The sequence below is a fragment of the Caloenas nicobarica genome, chromosome Z (genome assembly GCF_036013445.1).
Source record: "Caloenas nicobarica isolate bCalNic1 chromosome Z, bCalNic1.hap1, whole genome shotgun sequence".
In the NCBI taxonomy this organism is placed as follows: domain Eukaryota; kingdom Metazoa; phylum Chordata; class Aves; order Columbiformes; family Columbidae; genus Caloenas; species Caloenas nicobarica.
This window is the reverse complement of record NC_088284.1, coordinates 36,595,448-36,619,262: the sequence shown is the minus strand read 5'-3', so window position 1 is coordinate 36,619,262 and position 23,815 is coordinate 36,595,448. Positions and strand designations below refer to the sequence as shown.

General features: G+C 37.0%; 1 protein-coding gene across 2 annotated transcripts in view; it reads left to right on the top strand.

The window, feature by feature from the left end:
- Positions 1–23,815, top strand: part of KCNN2 (potassium calcium-activated channel subfamily N member 2) — a 69,142-nt gene that overhangs the window by 13,295 nt on the left and 32,032 nt on the right. The window contains exon 3 of one of the 2 annotated variants that reach the window (XM_065657635.1): positions 7,784–8,202. The exons of the other annotated variant lie outside the window; for it this stretch is intronic. Within the exon in view, the coding sequence (XP_065513707.1) occupies positions 7,784–8,202 (419 nt within the window). The remainder of the gene's footprint in view (positions 1–7,783; positions 8,203–23,815) is intronic. 2 annotated transcript variants of the gene reach the window in all.

The window sequence follows — 23,815 nt, the reverse complement described above, 5'->3', positions numbered from 1 at the left end:
GCAGTTAATTCACTATTTCTTTGCAGCTTTCCCTTCAGATGCCATAAAGCTGGCATGGCCTGTGTCCTGCTGCACTTTTTGGCAGGGGGAGTGAGCCAGAGCAGGATGGCAAAAGCAGGGGGTAGTGTGGAGTGGTGGCTAATGGAAGTTGGGTTCTGAACAAGTTGTGGTGTGGTTAGGTTAGGTTAGGTTAGGTTAGGTGCTGAAATGTTTCCTAAGGGCTTGCTGCATCCAAATAACCTTGCTCAGTCCTTAGGTTCTTGGGGAAAAAAGCTGTTGTTGAAAACTATCTGTCTTTTTCATTCCATCTCTGTCAAGTGTATGAAGCCAGTATTCTGGATTGCTCTGGGCCACCCAGTGCATTCTGTAGCAAATACATCTGTTATGCAGTAATGTACATAGTATTTTTATTTTCTTTGTTGTTTCTTCCTTGGTTTTTAAATAACAGAATAATAAACAGTGTAAGACAAGATCAATGCTATTTTAGTGAACTGGTCCCATTTTCCCATTTTGCATGTATATGTAGGAGACCTATCTCAACTGTTCCTTCTCTGTTATTTTTCTTGCACTTAAGTGCTATTCAGAGCTTTATTAAGTCATGCTCCTTCTGTATCTGCTTGGAGAACATTTTTGACTGTCAATCCCAGTCACAAAAGCTTTTGGGATCTACTGGTTCTGGATGGAAGCCTTCTACATGTGTTAACCTAAGGAACTTACTGTGTTTTAAGCAGCTGGAGAGGGCGGGATCTGAAATTTTGCTATGATGAAATAGCTGTTAAATTAAGAATACTGTTAAAATGCAGAAGTATCTGTCATGGACATTTGCTTTGTAGAAACTCCCTATTCAATCAATTCAGTCACTTGCTGGTGGGTCTGCTGAGTATCTCAAATAAATATAGTAACCCTCAGTGATGGACTTTTATTGCTGGACCTCTAATTTGGTTCAAAGGTTCATAAAAATTCATATACCTAAATATCTACCTCTTGATTACAGATCTGAGGAAGCTCCCCTGTGATTGTTCCAGCAAGAGTCGAAACTACATTAAATTAGGAGATTGTCTTTTGAAATAACTTTTAAATAACAAAAGATAATACAAGCAAAAACCCCTTTTGTTTTGATATTAATATTTTTATCAGACCTTTCTATTAATAATAATAAATCTATTATCTAATTATTTTTTAATATATTTATAAGTCTGTGATGATTTTTAGTTAGATGCATAATTATGCTTTTCTCAGGGGCTTCTTCTTCTCCATACCATTGGGAAAGAAATCGTGATATCTTGGAATATCCTTTTTGTTCCTTTGTAGTCCTTGGATTTAAATTCTTAACGCTATTACCTGCATAGAAAGTTACTGGGTAGAAAGAACGGCATTTTTAGGAGCATCTTACCTTCTTTGGTTCCCTGGAACACATACATATATATGGAGAAACCTATATGAAAAGAAATTACATATTTCCCAGCAATGGCTGAGTGCTATAATGGTCTTCTGTCATTGTAGGCTGTTGGGGGGTTAAGCTCTTTCACAGTTGTTTGAGATGAATGATAGAGCTGGAAGCCTGGCCAGTACCATTTTAAAATATTGAGCAATGCCTCTATCTTTGGGGAGAGAATGCTAAAAAGAATACTGCCAGTATGTGATTTAAAACAGAAGGGAAATATGCTTAGGCAGAATTTAACTTTGTCTTCTTGGGCAGAATTTAACCCTGTGTTAGTTTATGTGATGATAAATATCCTTTCTTTGTAAAGAATCTCGTAGAGTATTTGGGGTCAGTTTTTTGTATTGATCTGAAGGACAGAGGTTAAAAAAAGATATAGACAAACCTGATAAGACTGTTGTTTAACACATCTGGTTTTTGAAATGGTTGTGGTCTGTCAGAGTAACTAAGATGTATTATTCAGATGTATTTTCATATGAAGTTTTTGATGCTGCACTTCTGAAAATGTTGTTCACAAAGACTATAAATGGCTTGAGCCTGTTTTATGCTTCTCTTCCTGAGACGGTAAGGTTAAAATGCAGTCTTTGAGCGGAGTATTTTGAGCATGCTTAGCAACCAGCACACATTAACATGTTTTCTTTACATGCATTGACATACACAGTGTTTATGGCAAAATATCAATAATGATGAAAAACTCATTTTGCACAGAGATGCCAAATTTAAATAACTGTACTATGCAAATAATCACTTTCATGCTGAAGCTAAGTACCGCACTTTTACAATCCTCTGTTTAAATCGGCATTTTTATAATGGAGAGCGGGGAGCGGTATATGCATGTATACGTGTATAAGTGGTAGCGCAGTCTAGCTTCCCCATTTTAATGAACCAAGCGTGTTACATTTGGTAAAGCGCTATATCCACAAGACCTTGTGGATCAGTTTCTAATGACCTACTAGAAAGTTTGGTTTTAACTCTGGATGTTGGAAACATTCTGGAAAACATAAGATAGCCAAGCCCTTTGCCTTCTATACTTTGCATGCAGAAGGTGTTTGATGCCTCATGACTTTACACATGACTTAAATGCACCAAGGTATCTGCTCTGTGGCGTTGTATTTAGGATGAGGGGTACAGCAGCCCTCAGGAACTGCTGCAGGCTCTCCATGGTTAAGGACAGACCTTTAGATAACCAACAGGCTACCTGATTTTGTGCCTTCTGATGATAAAAGAAGGTCTTTTTCATCCCCTAGTTAGGGGGAACTTTGTTAGAGGCATGAAATGTCTATCTCCCACTGCCATATGGCTTTACATCATTTTTATTTAACGGGGTGCTGTGAGAGAATAACTCAGCTGTTTGGAGTAGTGAGACTAAAGCAGTATCTTCTTCCTCTCTGGGTGTCATAATGGTCTTTCTGATTGTATAAATAATATTTTGGGGACTACAAACTATAGAATCATGTCTGGCCAAAAATCAGCAGCTCTGTTTTGGTACTCTGAATCATAATCCCATCAACCCTTTTATAGGGTTTACATGGCTCCAGTATTTAACCATTTAAAATTTTGATTTTTAAATTAAACAATTGCAATAATATGTTTGTGAGTACAGTTGATTCCCCTTCCGCAAGGAATGCTTCCAGTACAGCTGATCCTACTTTATTACTATTTATTGTTTCCTTTTTACTCCTGTGTTAACATATCTCCACAGTATTACAGCAAGGTAGTGATACAGTTTTCAGATGTTTTCTTTTACCTGGATTGTAAAGGCATTTTTAGAAAATGGCTAGTTTCCTTATTGTTTGCATTCACTAACATCCTCTGATAGCCTGCTAGAAATCTGGTTTGATATACTAATGATTTACAAAATTAACTTATCTCCTTTTGTTTTAAATAGCTTCAGGGAGTCTCTGATCTAAGTTGTCATCGTGTGCAATCTGTCTGCTTTTAATGTGTTTCACTTTTTCTGATCTGGTGTTACATGAATTTAACAAAATGTTATGTAAATATACACATAGCAGTATAAATATATATGATATTATATTTATTTTTATGTTTTTAGTGTATGGCATTAAAAGTATTAGTTTATTTGAAGTTAAAGATTGATTTATGTCATATTTACATACAACATGCTGGAAATACAGTACATAATTTCAGATGAAAATAACTTTAGAATTTTTCATATAGAATGCAGACTTAGTAAAGGTATGTGAGAATTTTGTATTTGAAGAATCTTGCAGAACACCGATGAAGTACTTGCATTAGATTTCAACACTGAATAATTATAAGAAATTTGAAATCTATGAACAGGCATAACATCTTTGACCTTGACTGGAGTTCGACCTTCTCTGTAGAGCATAGGACTCAATTCTATAGGAAGAGTTGGTCACTCTTTTATTATGTTTGGGGTTTTTTTTATTGCTAGCATCATTCTCTGTTCAAATGGAGAGTAGTATCTTGAAATTAATGCATGGTTACTATAACACAATCGACTGAAAGCAGCTGAGAGAGTGTATACATACCCTTGAAACTGTGCTGTTCAGTTATTCTCTCTGTTCTTCATTCATTTACCTTCCTCATTTTCTGAATAGGAAATGTACCTAGCCAAGCACGCAGGTGCACACAACTAGCTCTGTATCTTCCAAATTAAAAGTGAAACTTGCATTTAGTAGGTTGCATAATTGCAAGTATATGAAGTGTACATGAAATCCTGTACTAATTTCTGTGTCATTTCGGTATGTCTGAATTTAATTGATATTCACAGCTTGTTTTAGAGGTGCATATTTGTTCCAGAGAGTTTGATGTTCATCATAGGTTGAATTTCGAGGCACAGAATTGTAAGGAAATCTTCCTCATAGATATTAGTCTGAACTGTTAACATTTTTATGAAATAGAAATGTTTGTACTGGGTCTATGGTCCTTTGTGGATTCTGGTGTTTTCTACCTTCCATGTTTTCATCTCCTAAATCTCATTATAAGACAGCTGAAGATATTATCACTTTAAAATATTATTTTCCTTGGAAGAAATTGTCACAGCTAAGGTCAAGGAAAGTTTATGTGGGTCTTCTGTGTCTGCAAACATAACCCGTTCCACTGGGCACTACTGAGAAAGTTCTTTATTTGTAGCATGTTAGGATTTCTTCTGCTGACAGGTGAATATGTTATGAAGTATATATTCCATAATGACATCTTAAAGTTTTTTAAAGCTCAGTGATTAAAATAACATTTTCTTCTATGAAAATTATAAGATCAAATTATAATCCCTAAGTTTAACTACACATTCTTCTATTCTCATTTTTTTAATTGAATCACTACTTAAGGTATCATTTTTCTTGAATTGCCTTTCTGCATGTAGAATTCTTTTTGAAATCTATGAAGATGGTATGTTACAAGGGAGGACAAAAGACCATTGCTTTTTTTCAGCAGATTTTGAAACTTTAAAGGAAATTTTAAAACACTGCCAGTTTGACATGTATTTGAAAATGTATCTGAGAATCAAAATATTTAACTGTTGTTATTTTATTCTTTTCTTCTGAAACTCACACAGCATTTGAGAGATTTTATATTATCTATCTCTTTTTCAGTGAAGCTGATTACTATTCATCTATATTCTAGATGTTCTAGATACCTGGACCTTTTCATAACTAATGTAGCACGTCTCTGATCTGACCGATAGCATTAACAGGCTAGTCACAAGAATCAAATGCACTTGAGCCTTACAGTACTTGTTTGTTTTATTTTCAGGGAATACTGATTAATTTAATTGTACTTTGAAAGTTTGGTCCTTCATACCAAGTAGTACGTTTGCTAATTGCAAACCAGCACTCTTTTGGTAATACATACATACATACACACACATCTATAAACTGGCCTTCCAGTATCAATTCACATATCTAGTAGGCAAAGTTTGCAGAATGACCACAAGTAAAAGAAAGTGTATCTGCTCATGTTGTATGCATTGAATTCACTGAGTGTTTCTTTAGCTTAATTCAACATTGTGTTTCTTTGTCTTTAACAGTATTGCAGTGGAGTTCTTTCCTTGAACTATACCTAAGTGTGGTGGCATGACCTTGGCCAGCTGCCAGACCCCACCCAGCCACTCTCTCACTCTCCCTCCCCAACAGAACAAGGAGAGAAGTTTAAAAAGTTCATGAGTAGAGATAAAGTTGTGAATTACCAGCACTGCCAAAACAGGCTCGCCTTGGTGAAAATTAATTTAATTTATTGCCATTTAAAAGTAGAGCAGGATTGTGAGAAAGAAAGACAAAAACTAAAACACCTTTCCCTGCCCCACTCCTCCCAGGCTCAACATCTCTCCTTCATTCTTAGCCCCTCTGTCTTTTCCTCCATGAGTGGCACAGGGCATATGGGGAATGGGAGTCTGTCCATGACAGCTCCTCTCTGCCACTTCTTCCTCCTCGTGCTTTTCCCTTACCGCAGTGTGGGTCCTCTCTATGGCTTGCAGCCCTTCAGGCTAAAGTTGCTCCAGAATGGGTCTTCCATGGGCGTGAGTTCTTGTAAGGAGAATCTGCTCCAGTGTGGGCTCTCCGCAGTAGAAGGAAATATCCACTGTGCTTTGTCACGGGGGTCCTCCATGGGCTGCAGTGTAGTTTTCTGCTCCAGTGTGGTCCTTTCCATGGGCTTCAGGGAAATATCTTCTTCGTCATAGGCCTCTCCATGGGCTGCAGGGAAATCTCTGTTCCAGTGCCTGGAGCACCTCCTTCTCCTTCTTCTTCTTTGACCTTAGCATTTCTTGGGTTGTTTCTCACACTTTTTTCCCCCACTCCTCACTGCCTGGGAAGCATTTTACCCGTCCTTAAATATGCTTTCACAGAAGCACCACTAGCTTCACTGATGAGTTCAGCTGTGTCCTGCAGTTGGTCCATTGCAGAGCAGTCCCTGATCTCTTCTTGCAGACACCACCCCTGCAGCCTTCCCAGTACCAAACCCTTATCACTGACACCCAATACAGTAAGATGAAGGAAAAGAAGATAAATGGATGAAAAACGGGTGCACAAATACAGAAAATTATTTTTTTTTTGTTTCTTACTATGGTTAACTTCTTTATTTTTTTGTTAGTATCAGTTCAATTATAATAAGGGTTAATCTGTGGTTATCACATTCCTAAACAAATGACTGGAGCAATTTTCTGAAAGACAAACTGAATGTATTGGAAGGAGATGTTGACTATGTTTTTGATCTCTAAAAACATATACAGGGAGATCAGGCTTGTATTTTTAAACTCTTAAAAGATGGAAAGGGGCAGAGAGCAGTGCGGATGAGTAACTGGGTTTTTGGCTGTGTATATGTGTATAAGTGAAAACACTTTTCTTACATTAAGGAGCACATTCTTTTGAAGAATCTAATTTTTAAAATCCTGCAAAAGAATTTTTATTTCCTCTACTCTGTTTACTGAACAGCCCTGTTTAGATTTGGACTATAGCTGAAGTGATGAGGTCTTCTCCTGTCACTGAGATTGTGTCTTCTTCATCATTATGGGTTACGTTCCTTTTTGAAAAGTTGCCTATTTGCATCTTGTTGCATACCGCAACTCTCTACTAGTGACAAATACTGTTTGATTAAGTATTTCTTTAGTAAATCATCAGGAACAAGATTTACTAAACAGTATAAAATGTTTCTGTACTTTTGTTCCTGAGTGGCAAACAGAAGGCCTTGATTGTGCAAGAACCAACATGTACATTTAATTTTTGGCTATGGGTAGACACCACCTGGTGCCTGGGCTACTCTGATATTTGCTGGTCTTTGCTTTTCAGATTTTCACCACAAGATATCTTTTTGAGTCTTTCTGCCTTTTCTCGTGTAGTTTTGCATGCTACATGGATCTGTATTGATGCCTGAAGCTTGAATAAAGCTATAATATCACCCTGGCTGAAGCATGGATATGCTTTAGAACAGGCTTAACATTGCATTTTAGAAAGCATTTTCAATTGTAATTTAGATATCTATTCTGAAAACACTTTCTTAAATTTTTCTCAATTTTATGAACTTAGAGTAAGCAATTGATTTTGAAGGGACAAGGCTTAATTGGTCCAGAGTTTTGTTTTGTCAGAAATGACAATTACAGAAAATATGAGGAATTCTTAGTAAATAATATGTAAAAATTCGGTTTCAGGTACAGTTTTAAAAATAATGCATGAAAAATTTATTTTTGTCTTAACCAAAGTTATGTTTCACTTCATAGTGGTGTAGTAATGTCATTTTCTGAAATGGCATATTTATTTTCTTTTTAGTGGTTGTTGGCAGCTCTGAAAACTATGGTATTTTAAAATGGAATTATAACAAGGTTTGTTAATGATATACTAAAGTTAACCTTATATTTTATTATTTCAGTTGTTCATGGTGGACAATGGAGCAGATGACTGGAGAATAGCCATGACTTATGAGCGTATTTTCTTTATCTGCTTGGAAATACTGGTGTGTGCTATACATCCCATACCTGGGAACTATACATTCACATGGACAGCCCGGCTCGCCTTTTCTTACGCTCCATCCACAACAACAGCTGATGTGGATATTATTTTATCTATACCAATGTTCTTAAGACTATATCTTATTGCCAGAGTTATGCTTTTGCATAGCAAACTTTTCACTGATGCCTCATCTAGAAGCATTGGAGCATTAAATAAGATAAACTTCAATACCCGTTTTGTTATGAAGACTCTAATGACAATATGTCCAGGAACTGTACTGTTGGTTTTTAGTATCTCATTATGGATAATTGCTGCATGGACTGTCCGAGCTTGTGAAAGGTAAGGTTGTTCTGTTTGTTTAGTTCCTTCTGTCTGCCTTTCTGGTTTTTATCTTGTTTTACCTCTTCAGTTTTTTATTCGGGGGACCTGAATGTTTAATGAAATGGAGCTTCCAGGTCCTTGATACTTTGAGTGTTGGATGGGTTGGATTCTGTGTCACAGATTGTCAGGAATGCTTTGCCTTTTAAACTGAAGGACTTCTGCAGAGAGGTTTGTGACACACGGTTTACTGTAGCATTGCAATTTGATTTCAGTGTTTTGATATAACTTTATGTATGTTTGCTAAAACACAGTGGACAGGTACAATAGAATGTCTCTAAGAGTAGCTGATGATATTCTGCATTGATATAAACTTTCATTTATTTTGTTTGTAAATTAAATTTATTAAGGATAAGGTAGATGAAATAACCATGTAAAATCCCAATGGAAATTTTTTGTTTGTTGTTTGTTTTTTCTTGTGCTGTTAAAAAAAAATTTCAGAGGAAGTGCATTTCAGAGGTGGATTTTCATTCATTACTGCTATTTTTCCAACCTCTCTCTCCCACAGACTTCAGTGTAAGTGCCGAATAAATGGCTGTCAGTGATGACAGCTTGAACTTTAATTTCTCAGGCATAGCTTTAATGAAAAAAGAAATGAGCTTCTGATTGAGTGGGATTGCTTAGGAGTATGAGACTCCGAGGAGACAATTAGGACGATTCTCTATGAAGCATTTAATGCCTGGGACAACTCTTGATCCTGGAATGAATTTCTCCTTATTTCAGCTGGAAGATCTTCAACATACATTTCTGCTGCTAGTTGTTGACCATTTTGTTTTTCTCTTCCTTTACGTGTCTGCCCATTTTAGAGTCAGTTTAGGGGAGTTATTTGTGACAGGTAGCTGATTTAAATCAGCAGTTAAATTGCACTCCAACTGTTATGGTTATGATGCTTTTGGAAGATACTCCTTGCATTACTTCTCAATTTGTTACAAAGAAAAACAGCTGATCTTATAAACTGACTGTAGGGATCATGTTGATATTGTAGTTTTTATTGTTAAAATTGCCAGAATTGTAGAATATGGTTTGCTATGGTAGATACTTTGTGTCAATGTTTTTTCCTCATGTTATGGCAAGACCAGTCATTTAGGAATGTTCTTAAAATGCCATGTTAACAGTGACATATTGTAGTTTCACAATACTCTCCATAGCAGGAGCAGATGTAGCACCCTAGATATCAACTTAATCTATAATAGTTCTATTTTAATAAGCATGTTTTCATTTCAGATTTAACTGACTTCTGCAAAGCCTCTCCTCTTTGTCTCACATTCTTCACCTCAGTTCCCAGCAGTTTTCTTTCAATGGAATTACTGCTTAGGAATTCCTGAGTGTCTACTCAGGCATTTCCCAAATTATCACTTGTGAAGTGGCTCTGAATAACCTCAGCATTCATTGCTGTCATTGTTTTACATATTGCTGGTTAATAATCTGTATTGTTATTACTATTATTAAAAAGTAGCATTAAATAGTCATTATGTTATTAACTTTTTAATAGATGCACATTCAGTATAAGATTATAAAGCTTGCGCCTCTCACAGTGCAAATTACTGAAAAATATTAACTACTGTCTGATATGCATTTGTAAAACATCTTTGTTTACCAGTATAAAGATCTCAGGACAAGAATGTATACTGCATAAGTAATACTAAAAGAAATGAAGACTACCTCAGCTATTTTCCGATCAGGGAGAGTGAAGAAAACACTATCACAAAGTTTTGATTTTGTGAGTGTGTTTATTTCTATTTAGAAACTGAGGGACTTCTGCATCACTGTGATCCTGCGAAGAAGCTTATTTTGTTTGGTCAGGTACATTGAACTCAGGGTTGCAAACAAGGCTGAGTTTTCTTCAACTCTCTGCTAAACTAGTAATGTATTTTCCACATTTTAATTTGCAGTTGCTGTCCTTGAAGTGACTGTAATGGTTTGGACAATAAGCTGGATAGCCACTGACTCATCTAAAACTGAAACAAAACACAACTAAAAGCAAGTTAAATATAGAAGTGAGAATTAGATTAATATGTCTCTAGTATAATTACATGCTGTCAGTGGAGTCCAGTCCAAGATTATATCCTTTTAACAAAATTCTTAATTTTATGTTTCAAAAACACTAAAAGGGATATATTTTGGCTTTGGGAATTAGATAGTAATGTCATTCATGCTAGTTGCACGACTGATTTTGTTTGTTTTGCCTCAGATTTTCCCTTCTAAGTATTTTGCCAAATGAATGATACTGGCTTGGGATTTCAGGTACTAATTAGTCCACCAAAAACCTGTAGGTCCATAGCCCATAAAGAAGTACATTTTTAGAAAAAGATCTTAGAAGAAAACCCCCAAACCCCACACATCAGAATGCTCTTAACACTCTGCCCTCTGAAGCTAAACATTCCTTTTTTTGTAGCTGGAGACAGATACAATACCCATTTGTTGTGGGAAAGGGAAAGCGTGGCTGCTGAATCCATTCTGTGCTGTGTAGAGGTCATAGTCCTCAGAAGATGTCTCCCAAGATCAGTAGTTAAAAGTTTAGTTTACACAACAAAATACATTTCTTTCAGCTGCTCTTAAGTTTTTGTTTGGTTTGGTTTGGTTTCTTTTTCTCTTTTTTAACTAGAGGGAATCTTTGTCTCTTGGAACAGACTATTCTATGTACACAAAATCATCCTGAAAATAAATGTTATAATTAGAAAGAATACTTGCTATTTAGCTTGACACTATGCATGAAAGTCTAATGAATTTTGATACATTCAGCAAAAATTTGGAATTAAGCAGCAGTCTGGTGGCTTTGTTTTGATGACAGAAGATTTACATGAATGAAATTTGATGGTGTTAAATGGTTCTCAGTATCCATTGAGCACCAAGCACTTCAATTTATGTTCTATAGTAGTTTTACATGAAGCTTTGCACTAGTGGTTTTAGTATTTCTTCAGTGTATTAAATCAGTTAGCTGGCCACCCAAATGGGAATGAGACGATGGTGATAAGATTTAATAGATTAAAAAATTAAAATTTTGGAATGGAGATGAAACATTCTCTTGCTATTCCTTGTCCTCAATGAGGGAGGAGGTTGCAGTAGGCAGTGTCCTTACTGTGAATTTGTGTGTGCTCAGCAAAAGCTGTTGCTGCAGGATCACAGCCTGATTTTGAGACTGTCGTTCCATTTGAAGTCAGATTTTTGCCACTGCAGTCTGTCCTGGGAATAAGAAGGGAAATTTGGAAGCACCGCACAGAGAGGAAGGTAACATGAAAGAGCATCATTATCCATCTCTGTAAGGAAAACCCTGTGGATACAGGTTATAGGTTGAGGCAGGCAAGTTGGCCGTGTGAATAAAGACTTCACCACTTCAATGGTCATCTGACTGATCACTTGATATAGGCCAAACTAAGGCAGGACGTGTGTCTTTCTCAGTGCCTTGATGGTTATATTGTTAGCTCCCAGAATGCTAATTATGGCAAGTGACACGTTGGGTTGGTGAGCAAGGTGTTTCCCAGGATTGCAGTGTAAGGCCATCTGTGAGGGCAGAATGTGGGATGATGGTGGACAGCCAGCTGAGTATAAATGGGTTGCTACGGCTGCAGAATAATCTAACTGAGGGAGTTTGGGAGGAAAAGGTGGGGAAAGCATGAAATGTTGCCAGAAACTCTTGCTTCTTTATAGCTCAGGTTTTTATGTCTGGTTTGAGGGGAATATTACATTACATAAGGTTTTAGTATCTGCCTTTTCATTGCCAGTCGTATGTTGGCTTCATGATGAAAAATCTAAATTTTTTATTACGTCTAACTCAGTAGATATGTGTGTTTATAACATCTCGGAGGCACGTGGTCTAGAACACTTACGAATATGTTACTTTCATATATGAATTGTGAGCCCTGTAAGCAGCTTACTTTTTGCAGGCTCCCTTACTGATCTTGTTACTGAAATAGCTCTGTGCATGGTCATCAGTTGTTTGTGGCAGTTAAAATAGAAATGTTTGGTTTCTCAAAAAAAAAAAAAAAGTTAGTATGTATAGGATTATGTCATTGAAAAGTCTGACAAATCTGCTTTGCTCTTCTGGAGAAGACCTGTCTCTGCTTTAAGTGTGCTGCTTTTCTAGGGTAAGTAGAAGGTAGTTGCTCTTGTTGATCTTTCATTTTTTTTCTGTGCAAAGGAAGAAAGGACTAGAATATGCCCAGAAAATGCCCATGTATCAAGGCAGCATGAATCACATGCACCCACTTTACACTCTTGTACGTCCAGAGCAGCTTCTGTCACATGCCTGGAGTTACTGTGGATTTACAGCAACATAACTGAGAACAGAAGTGGATTTTCTGCTTCTCCAAAGAGCACATTTCTGGCACCATTTTTGGTTCTGTTTGTACCTCTTTTTAACTTCTGGCAATGAAGTCAGTTCAGATTGAGTGGTTTGTTCAGTCACCATTACTTCCTCCCATTAGCTTCTGCTCTATGTTCTTTCCTTGCTTTAACAAAAACAAAACCAAACAAAAAATCACTAAAAAAAATCCGTTTGTGAAGGTGAAATCCTTGTCTGCTCTCTACTCATTCTTGTTTTCTGCAAATAAATAAATATCTTTCTTAATTCTTGGAAATATGATGCCATCACAAAGCTTCCAGTAAGCAGCTCACACATGACAGACAACTGGTCGGCAAATGTTAAGGATTCATATGACACAAGCAGGTGGAGGCAGTCAGACTTTCAGCTGTAATTCATGCAAGAAAAAATGTTTCTTAGCTATCTAATTTCCTTGCAGTATGTGTTTGACTTCTTGGCTTGTCTTGAGGACATAATCTGAGGTTGTGCACTGCACATATAATCCCAAGGCCACACTCCACTGGAAATTGCCTTTAGAAGTCTCTGCAGTGCCAGTGTGAAGATTCTTCCTAGTAGTTTAAAAACAAATGAAAACAAACAAACAAACAAAACCCCAAACCACAAAAAACCCCACGAAGCTTGGGTTTTTAGTTTTAAGCTTATTTTTAGTCCCAAAAGCTCAGAAGCAATGAAGTATCGTTTTTATTTTTTCTAGCTAATATGTCTAAGAACTGTCAATGGATCAAATAACGTTTGTGTAGTGACAGTGGTGGCTGTTATCACAGTTCTTTACCTTCTCTTGGCTCACTGAAGTTAAAATGTGCTACTTGCAGTCAGGTTTCTCTAGTGGTGGCAAATGTTAACTGTTAAATATTCAACACATGCTATAAATGAATGATTCTCTGCCTTCTAGTCTTAATTCTTGATTTTGCAGACTGAGGGTAGATTCAGTGTAAATGTTAGGTTACTCTTTTATAATATGTACCTGTCAAAGCAACTCATAACTAAAAGTAGATATAACTGGTTGCATTTTCATTGCAAATGTTATCAATAGACATCAGATATATTGTTTTATCAAATAGTGAAGGCAACAAAGGAGTCTATCACAGAAGTACATCAGTGAATGTCTGATATACATAACCCAGATCCAAAAAAGAACAATTGATCCAAATAAAAATTGGTTTGCTAGGTGTATCCAGAAGGTAATGGGTAAATGGGTAAATCATGTGTTCTTCAGCTGCTTGAGGACAAAACAGTTTATGTATATTTCATAGAATAGAATAGTTTGGGGTTGGAAGGGACCTTCAAAGCTCATCTAGTCCAACTCCCCTGCAATGTGCAGGAACATCTTCAACCAGACCAGGTTGCTCAGAGCCCCGTCCAGCCTGGCCTTGAATGTCTCCAGGGATGGGGCATCCACCACCTCTCTGGGTGACCTGGGCCAGTGTTCCACCACCCTCATTGTACAAAATTTCTTCCTTATATCTAGTCTGAATCTCCCCTTTTTTAGTTTAAACCCGTTATCCCTTCTCCTATCGCAACAGGCCCTACTAAAAAGTCTGTCCCCATCTTTCTTATAGGCACCTTTTAGGTACTGAAAGGCCACATAAGGTTTCCCCATGTGATGGATTAAGCAGAGGCACCTATCCTAATGCAGGTAGATTTTGATCGCTATTGTTTTGAATTCGTATCTTTCTTCCCTTTGGAACAACGCTGCTTGTATATTCTCAGTAGCAGTATTTTGGGAATACAAGTAAGAACATATTCTTCAGTTTGTTTGGATTTATAGAATTAGCCTTATAGCTACGGAAAATAACTGGTACGGTAACCCAGTGGATATAGTCATCCCTTCACAAAAATTTATCAAGCCAAGATAGATGAGTATTTCTGTAATCAAAAACTAGCAGATTCAACCTGGGGGAAAGGAACGCAAAAGACAAAAAGTTAAGAAACAAGCATAAAAATTTCCTTCCTTACCTAAAAGAGATCTTATATCTGTTTTTCAGGGTCAACTAAATAGAGCTGGAATTTTTTTGTTTTGTTAAATTCCCCTTTATTTACAAAAGATTTACACATCCAACAGTTGGTTCTATGAACAGAATGAAGTGGAAAAGCTCATGTGTAGTTTCAAGGTCTCATAAAAATGGTGAGCAAAGTGAAAACTATTTTTCTAAATGCAAAAGTCTGAAAAGAATGAGAATACCTACAAAGGAGTACTTACCTACTTTTGAGGACAAAGTGCCTTTTTTTTCCCCCCTTTAATCTTGAATCTGGAAAACACGATTCAGGGATCTTTCTTCTGTTCAGCAAGAATGTTTGCATCCATTCCATATTCTTTCAGATAAGAGAGCAATTTATGGATTTTTTATCACTATTTCATTACTGGATGCAAAGATAAATCATCTGGTCTTTGCATTTTTGAATGCGGTAGCTCATATTTTTCCTCTCCTTTGCAACCCACACCTTAAACTATCCAGAATATTTTGCTTCAAAAGGAGTTTATCACAATATCCTTAAAGCAATTCTTAGAAAAGATGATCATGCTAAAGGAGAAGTTGATTTCTTATCACTTCAAAATATAATTTGTTGCTCCAGTAGCTTAATGTACTTAAAAAATGCACACCGAAATAGGAATTTAGGCTTACTGGTTTTCTTTTGCTTCTTGATCTGGATATCAGGCCACAGTGAGGAGTTTGTAACCTGGTTCTCACTTCAGCGCTGATGAATTGGTGATATGCTAAATGAACTCTGACCTTAGACATAAAATAATTTATTTTATTGGGAATTTACAATTCAGTCCTAAAAATTCAAGTCTGTAGGGTCAATTACAGGAGATAGTTGAGGGGGAGGGGCAGAATTGCACAGTTTAAAGAAATCAGTGGTTATATGGAGGGAAACATAAGAAGATGCTTTTAAACTATTTTACATGTTCTTTGTTTTCATTTTCTGTGCTCCTCCCAGTTTTAATTTGTTGTCTCAATACATTCAGATTTTTTTTGCTTGGGTATTTTTTTGCCTTGAAAAATTCAAAGCTGTAGGTTTTGTTCTCGAGATGGTAGGTGGTTTATAGAAACTTGGTAATAAGTATTGCAAAGACATCATGCTAGTGGCCAGCCTATGTTTAGAACTTCTGCGCAGGGATATAGCTGTACTATATCCCCATATAGTTAACGTATATATGGGGAGTACAGCTCACAAGACTAATCTTTACTAGTGGTATGTCCCATAGCTTTAGATACTTACAGGTTCCTTCACTTTTTATCAGGTATTTTGGTACTGTTTTGTTTATGTGGAGCTGAAAAAAAAACTTTACATTAAACCTGCTTATTCAAGGGAACCCCAACAGTGTTTCCTTTGGAACAGCTCAGTTATCAACACAAGCTCATAATCCCTATGGAAACATTTGATATTTAAACCTGCAACAAAGTTTAACAGCAATTACAGGGAGCCCTAATTTTGTGTCATGCTGCAGACCAGTGTCTAGTGAGTGGGAAGGCCCCATCACCAGCCCTTCTGAGACTATTATTGAGATATTGCTATCAAATTTAGAAATGGCAGATTCCTTCTCTTAGTGGGAGGGGAAATAGTCACAGCTCTGGTCTGCGTGACTTCGTCTGTGTTGCTGACTGGAAGAAATTGATGCTGCAGGAGACGGTCACTACTGAAGTGGAGTGATGTGTAAATGGTTTTATATATATAGATTAAAAAAAAAAAAAGATTGTGGAAAAGTGATGTAGTAATAGAGGAAGGACATTTTGCCTTCTATATTTGGTACAAGTGACAAGGCTCTTCCTCATTTGGGCCCAAAACACAGGAATTCCCATATCCTGCTACTGCTATTTTTGTAAACTTCAATATTTCTGGACTGAAATCCAGACACCTTGTTCACTTTTATTTATACCAATTTATTTTAAATATTTTTATAAAAATCCCCTACATTCTAACATTTTTAGTATGTTTTAGACATTTGTATTTGGGCCATTGAATCAGAAGGAATGCATTACGATTTCTTTTTAAAACTAAGCCTTTTTTGGTCTACTATTATCAGTGGGGTTTGTATGTGTTCCTGGGATCTCAGTGTTCTCAGATGCACAGTGCTCACTAGTAATGAATTCAGGCTTAGGGCCATGATATGTGACTGTCTTAATCTTTTAACTGTGCAAGTGTTGTTGTGCGTTATCATCTGCACTCACACTTCCAAAACAGTGGTGTTATACTAGTTCAGAGCTTTTAGGCTGATCAATCAAGAACATTCCTGAATTAGAAAATAGAACATGAATCTACTTGCAGTTATTTTTCTCTAATACAGAGTGATATGCAGTATTTCTTTTTAAGCCCTGTTCTGTGTTAAATGAATTCCATTGGCAAAATTCCTATGAGTGTCCACAAGAGTGGTTCACTGAATTTAAGCATGTTAATAGAAAACTGAAACTATGATTACACTGTGAATTGGACAGGTATCTTGGATTACTCAAGTTGCAAGCTTCTGTGTCAGGGGCTGCCTTTTTTCTGTGTTTGCACACTGCTTAGCACAGTGGCATCTGAGAATAACATATATATGATATTGCGGTATTAATAAATGTAATAATTTCTAGTGACGAAAAAAGGGACTAAACACTTCTGGAAACTGGTAATATTCAGATGAAGATGAATGACTTCATGTGTTGATATAGCAGTTTAAGATGAACCCTTCAGTTTTGATTGATGCCAGCTGTGGTGACAGCTTGTGTTGAGAATGCTGCCCAGGCAGGAGTAAGGCCCTGCTAGGTGGCTTCTTTTCCCCACTGCCCAAAGTGCAGAAGGCTGAGCTGGGAGGCTCTGGAGTCTGATTTGCAGAGGAGAAGCTATGTTCATGTCGGTCTGATGGTGGGACCTTAAAATCCGCTATCTAGTAGGGTCAGTCAATTACGTGTGTTAAGTGTGTGCAAGCGCTGTGCACAGCACTGTTCTGCAAACATACATTAGGCTGAGTTCAAACGGCCTGGTGCTAAACTGGGGTCTCTCTGCTATGCTTTAATTTTGGCATCTGTGATGCAATGCTTAAGTGTATCTTCCGATGCCAAGCTTGACAGCAAAAGAGACCAGTCTCTGATCTCTGGGAAGGTGCAGTGAAGGTAAAAAACATTCCAGATATCCCAGGGCAGCAGATACTTGAATAGGGGAAGAGCAGAAACAGTAATAGATGGTGTCACTGCCATGGGGCTACAGCCTGGTTTAGAACCTGGCACGAAATCTGTGGAAGCCAGTGAACTTGCATTGACTTCAAGGCCTTTGATGATGGAGCTAAAATGTTGCATCCTGAATGTGTAATCATGCAAATCATGCCAAGTCGTTGAGATGACCCTTTGGTACAAACTCGTGTATCAGTTGTAAGGAATTGTGTACAGGTCTAAAAAAAGGTTTTGTAATGCTTGGAAATAGGGATGCATGGCAGAAAAAAAATCTGCAACCACCGTTACTGGCATCGGTGTGCTTGAAAAGCCATGTTATTATCACCTTGGAATATCTATCTCAATGCACATGTATATGAAACAGAAAGGGGGAAGCATCTCTGGCAATAGCTACAAGATCTGCTTTGTTTTGTTTTGTTTTTAAAAGATTTATTTATTCTATTAACTCACTAAATATTTACACATAACTTTGACTTGCAAAAGACTACTTGCAAAGTGAAAATAGAAGTGAAAAACAGTGTATGCTGTCTTTCAAACAATAAAACATACTGTAATACATAAACAAGAAATGACAGAGTGATTAAAAATGTAATTGTAGGATAGAAGATTTTTATTAATGTTAATGTAGTCTTCTTTGATAATCATGATCACCTAGAAGTGTAAACAAATGATTCACTTAATATCAACTAAATGGGATTCATATCGTTGGTGTGCCAGGACTGCCAGCTTGTGTCCCAGTCTTGGGAGTGCAGTGATGAATTGCTTATCAGTGCTTATTTTGTTATGATGATATAATAAATCAGGCCCTGTTCATGTTAAAGAGTATTCTTCGTAACTCTAAACTTGACCAGATACGAATGTGGTTACATAGCATTTGTTTTGTCTCATTGTACGGGCTGCATTAAAAATAATTGGAGTTGTAGGGAACTGGCCTTCTGTTTTTTACCTTCAGGACTTTGTACCTTTTCATGTTGGGGTTTTACCTCTTGGATCCTTGAGCTACTAACTGTCCCTCTCAAGCAGAGGTGTACTTCCTTCTAGTTAGAGTAAAATTTAGTGATTATGACCCAAAGAACAGCTAGCTTATGCTAATCCATTTTGGAGCATGTTCTTCATTTGTAGAAAATTAAACATTTGCATCTTGCTGCTTGAGGAAGAGCAGCTGAACTTCCGTTTTATTTCATCTTTGCGTCTGTTTTTGAGTATTACTTTCTTAGGATCAATAGCAGACCAACTAAGATATAAAAGACATAGTTTCAAACTAATATGCTTCTGGTCATTGCACTGTAAAGCAAACAGTTAAGTAGAGCTGTGATAAAAAAATCTCTAAAAGTTTGGGGCTCAAATCCTATGACCTGGTGATCTCATGGTCTCATAACCTAAGTCAGCTTGAGCCATGAAAACCTGTGTTCAGAAATAGGTCCTGGTTGAAAAACTGGTGCTAAGTTATCTAGGAGTTAACAGTTCTGTGATATGGAAGTGTCATTTTTATACTATTTAAACCAATGCCTAATTATTGTCTTCAAAGGCTATGGTATTTTTCACAAGCATGAGAGATAATAGTATAAAAAAAAAACCTAGCAGAAGTACCTTCTCTTTGCTTGCAAAAAAGACTATGGGCCAGTAATGCTTTTGTCCCCTTAGTTTGCTACATATTAACTGTCTCATGCTGTCTGGATATTTTTAAAATGAAAAGAAGCAATAAGGAGTCAAAAGACAGTGTTGTCCTACCTGACTGTGTAAGTGTTAAACAGAAAGATTTTATGTAAATAGAAGAAAAAATATTTTAGTCCTATTGCAGCTTGATGCTGATTGAGGGGAGAGGAGGATTTTGGATTAATGCATTTTCCTTTTTTAGCCTGTTTTCTACTGCTGCTACCTCTCTAGTAGATATAGGATGGATGTAGGACATGAGATCTAAAGGGGAGAAGCTGCTCCCTCAGTCCAGCTCTGCAGAAGAGTATTGAAGGGCATGGAAGGTATTTTGGTTAATAATCAGTCATGTCAGAAGGACCAGTGGCTTTGTTTTGAATTCACTATTTGGCTATGGTACATCTGAGGCGGGAACTTGAACATGGGTTTGTAAAACGTCGCACACCAACAGCTGGGTTTGCAGTGAGGTGGTGGTAGGAGAATGTGGAGTTTACTCTTGTGCAGGTGCTGTTTGGCAAGTGCACCTCGGTTTCACTGCTCCAGGCTTACTTTTGGTGATTACAGAGGCATGACGTTAATCCTTGTCCTGTCTATTTCAGCCACCGCATTCTTTTTTGCTACTGCAGATTTATCTGTTGTGTAGACCTGATCTGTTGGCTTGACCTGATAATTGTCCAGAATGTTTTCCTCTGAGATCTTAGTGTCAGTCCAGGGGCTGGACTGCATATTTCTGGGCGTGCAATAGCATATGTGGGAAACGACCTTGCAAATGATTTACATTAAGTTGTAGTCTTCTAATAAAAATGATTTATCTCTTCACCGAGTTTCAGAAAGAAGATATTTGATGTTCTAATTCATTGCGTTATAGGTGATCTCTTATGTTATTTTATACTTTAAAGAATGAATAAATGCAACCTGCAAAACTTTCCACAATCTGAAATCACAGAGATGCAACATTGGCTGAAATTGAACAGCGAGGTTTCAGACCAAATATTCTTGCCCAAATGTCTTTTCCTTTTGACTTTGTTTTTAATCATTCATCTTCTCAGAAAATCATCATATGCCTTCAGACTAATGAGCTTCTATAATTGTAACTTCGACTGTTTAAACTTTGGTGTTAAATTGCAGTCTTTCACAGTAGATTCTTTCCAAGGTATTCAAAAGCAAATTATATGTTACATTTAGTTAATTTAACACAAAAGACCCTTGTCAGCTCTCAGTAATACTTGCAGCATTAATTTTCTTCCTTTTACAAGACTACCAGTGTTTAACAAAATTTGTGCGTGATAATTCTTGATAATACTGCTTTTAGAGTGATATTTGCTCATGCAGTTGAGTCACCTCACAAGCAGATCGCATTGGCTGCTTTCCTTGTTCTTTCTGTGCTGGGAGGCAGAGGACCTGCTGATGCAATCGATGTACTGCAGCAGGACACTGTTGTCCTTCAGTGATTATATTTCTGATGTCAAGGAGTATGATTTCTCTTGATTCTTGGAAAATGAGATCTAGCACAGATAATTGGCCAAAAAGCAGATGCCATGGCGTGATGTTCTAGTGTCTGCTGTAGACGAAACAATCTGCACCAGGAACTACACACTCTATCCATTCATTTTCACTTTCTTTCAGAGAAAAATTTAGACTAAGATAGTGTTAATGTGGTTTTAATAGGATCAACCCTAATGCTTTGCTGTTATTCAGGTAACTAGCAGTAGTGGTGTTGGTGGTATAGAACATTGAAGTAAAGATTTTAGTATACCCAAAAAGTACGCAAAATTTATAAAATAATTTATGAATTTGTAAAAGTATTTAAAAGTGGACAATTTTAGTGGAAAATGCCATTATTTATTGTCACAGAAGATGTCCTGTTTGTTAAAGCATGCAATAGAGAATCCATCCCACAGTCGTGTTGCGACCTTGAGCAAAGTCACTTTAGCTCTTTGTATCTATTCCATGAAGAGAATTATATTTACTGTTACTGTTTGGTGTGATGTCTTCATACTGAATAACAAAACGATTTTACTCACCCAGCAAAAAGCCCTATTGAAGTATGATTGCAGTGCTAAGGCTTTTATATTATTTAAAATCAGTGTACAGGCAGAGATGCAATCTAGCTGTACACATTCTGAGGAGCAAGGGGAGGGACGTGAAAATGCAGGAAATGCTGTTGATTCTGTATGTTTACATTTTGCTTTCTCACACTTCGGGGAATGATATTCAGAAAACATAGGCCTTCCCCTACAGAAGGCTGTGTGGCTGTACTGCAGCTCCACACCTACTTCTCTTCAGTCACAGCTCCTGAACCTAAAAGAGAAATTGACTGAAGCTGAGTGGCATGGAAACATAAGAGTGTAAGATCTCCTGTCTTTTCAGGGATTTTTAATCAGTAGAGTTGGAAGTCTTGTCCCCTTCCCCCTTGGGGAACTCTTGACTAAATTTCTTGAACTGAAAAGTTGCAGTCTAGAGACAATGAAGATATTCTTCTTTTAAAGATGAAAGATCGTTCTACTTTTAGTCACATATTGTCTTGAGATCTATGAAAGGTCACGCTCAAATGTAGTTGAACTCCTATAAGCAAATTTTTCACTCTATATTAAGTATGCCTTGTTTATATTTGTGAGTATTTTGTAGCTGCAGAAATACAGCTTTGGTATAAAAGTGGTCCCAGCTCCACTAGGATGAGCCACACATCTTCAGTTCCATTCTCTTCTTGCTCTCTCAAACCAAACACCTCCTGTTGAGTATCTCTGACTTGTTTATTCTTTAATGGCATGGACGTTTGCTAATGGAATAATGTGTCTCTGACTTTCAAGCTAATGGTCATTATTAATTTAAAATGAGGGGCAAAAAACAACAACAAAAAAAGCATCTTTTTGTTGTCCTTTGTGATGCTTTGAAGTTATAATCTCAGATACTTTTTATTGAGTAGGACAGCTGAAACAGTTAAAATACCAGAGAAGCTATAGCTCTGCAATCACATTTGGAGCTCTACAAATGCCTGTGATCTTTTTATTCTTTTCTATTTGATTCAATTTCTATTGTATTTGTAAAGTCTTGCAGAAGGCCAGTTCTGCCAAGCGAGTGAAAGAAGGAGGATTAATAGTTCCCTTAGGACAGCATTCTTCCCGCTATAACTAGACCTGCTTCTGCATATATGTACACTTGCCTGTGTTTGTCCTGGCAGTGAACTTGTTTAATTTCTAGGACCAAGAGAGCACTGTAAATTAGATTGCAGGTTTGTTTAACATTCCATGTTCCTGCTTGTACTTTTTGTTGCAGTTTAATACTAATTATGTTGGCAGCCTTTATGAACCATTCCACAGTCTGAAAAAGGAATAATTAGTAATAGTTGAAATTAAATTTAGTTTTCATATCAAGCTAGTGTCGTTACAGACAGCATGCCCAAATTCACATGGTGCCACCCTGTATATCTTTAGTTAAGCATGACCCCTGGTTATGTCCTTGCCTGCCCGAGTCACATAGATCGTTCACACATTTACTGTATGATTTGCATAAAAGTTACCAGTAGACCAATCAGTAGGCATTAGGTAATTTCTGTTTTATTAAAGGATTTTTCCAACATGTTTAACATGTAGACTGCAAGACACATGTTATAAGTGTAGACAGTGCAAAATCTAAGTTCAGTTGCCACTCCATCTGGAATTTTCCTCTCCAGTACAACACAGAGTGGCGATATGTAACAGCTCTTACTGACAATGTCACCTGCTGGAGTTCATTTAGAGCACAGAATTTCATTCATTTTTTCAGTGCTTCACCAAAATCAATAGAAACGAAAAATCTGAAAGTCTTGAATGAAGGCCAAGATATCAAGCAACAAAATGGTCTTGGTAAAGTGAATTTGGAAATAGAAAGAACTCTTTCATGTGCATGATATTTAGAGAAAATACTGCCATCAAAATGAGAATGATCCCTACAGGATAAGTGACCTTAGAAGCTACTCCATCCCAAAAGCAAACAACAAGCAAACTTGAAAATGCAAAATTAACAAAACAAAAAAGCCTGATTTTAATCTCCTGTTTAATGATAAAGCAGGGAGGAAAATAGAAGAGTTGGACTTCATATAATATCACAGTCCCAGTGTTACAGAATTTCACAGCAACAGACCAAGGCCTAAAACAGAGTGAAGAAGCCATGGCGTTTTTTATATTCTATTGTGAAGGCTTTTTAAGCATTTTCTTTTTGGGTATGTTTAGCTGGCCAATACTTCTGTCTTCAAATCTGGCACTGTAGAGGTCTGTATAAGCAAATGAAGATGATATTCCTATATTATCATCACCAGAGTTAAGCACTATGGAAAATATATTACACTTACATACAGTATATTACGTTATGTATAGAGTATTACATTTCTGATAGCTTGACTGAAACTACAGTATTTTCTCAGCTTGGATTTGCCTTGAGAGACTTGTGGCAGAAGTCTGTCCCATAAGTG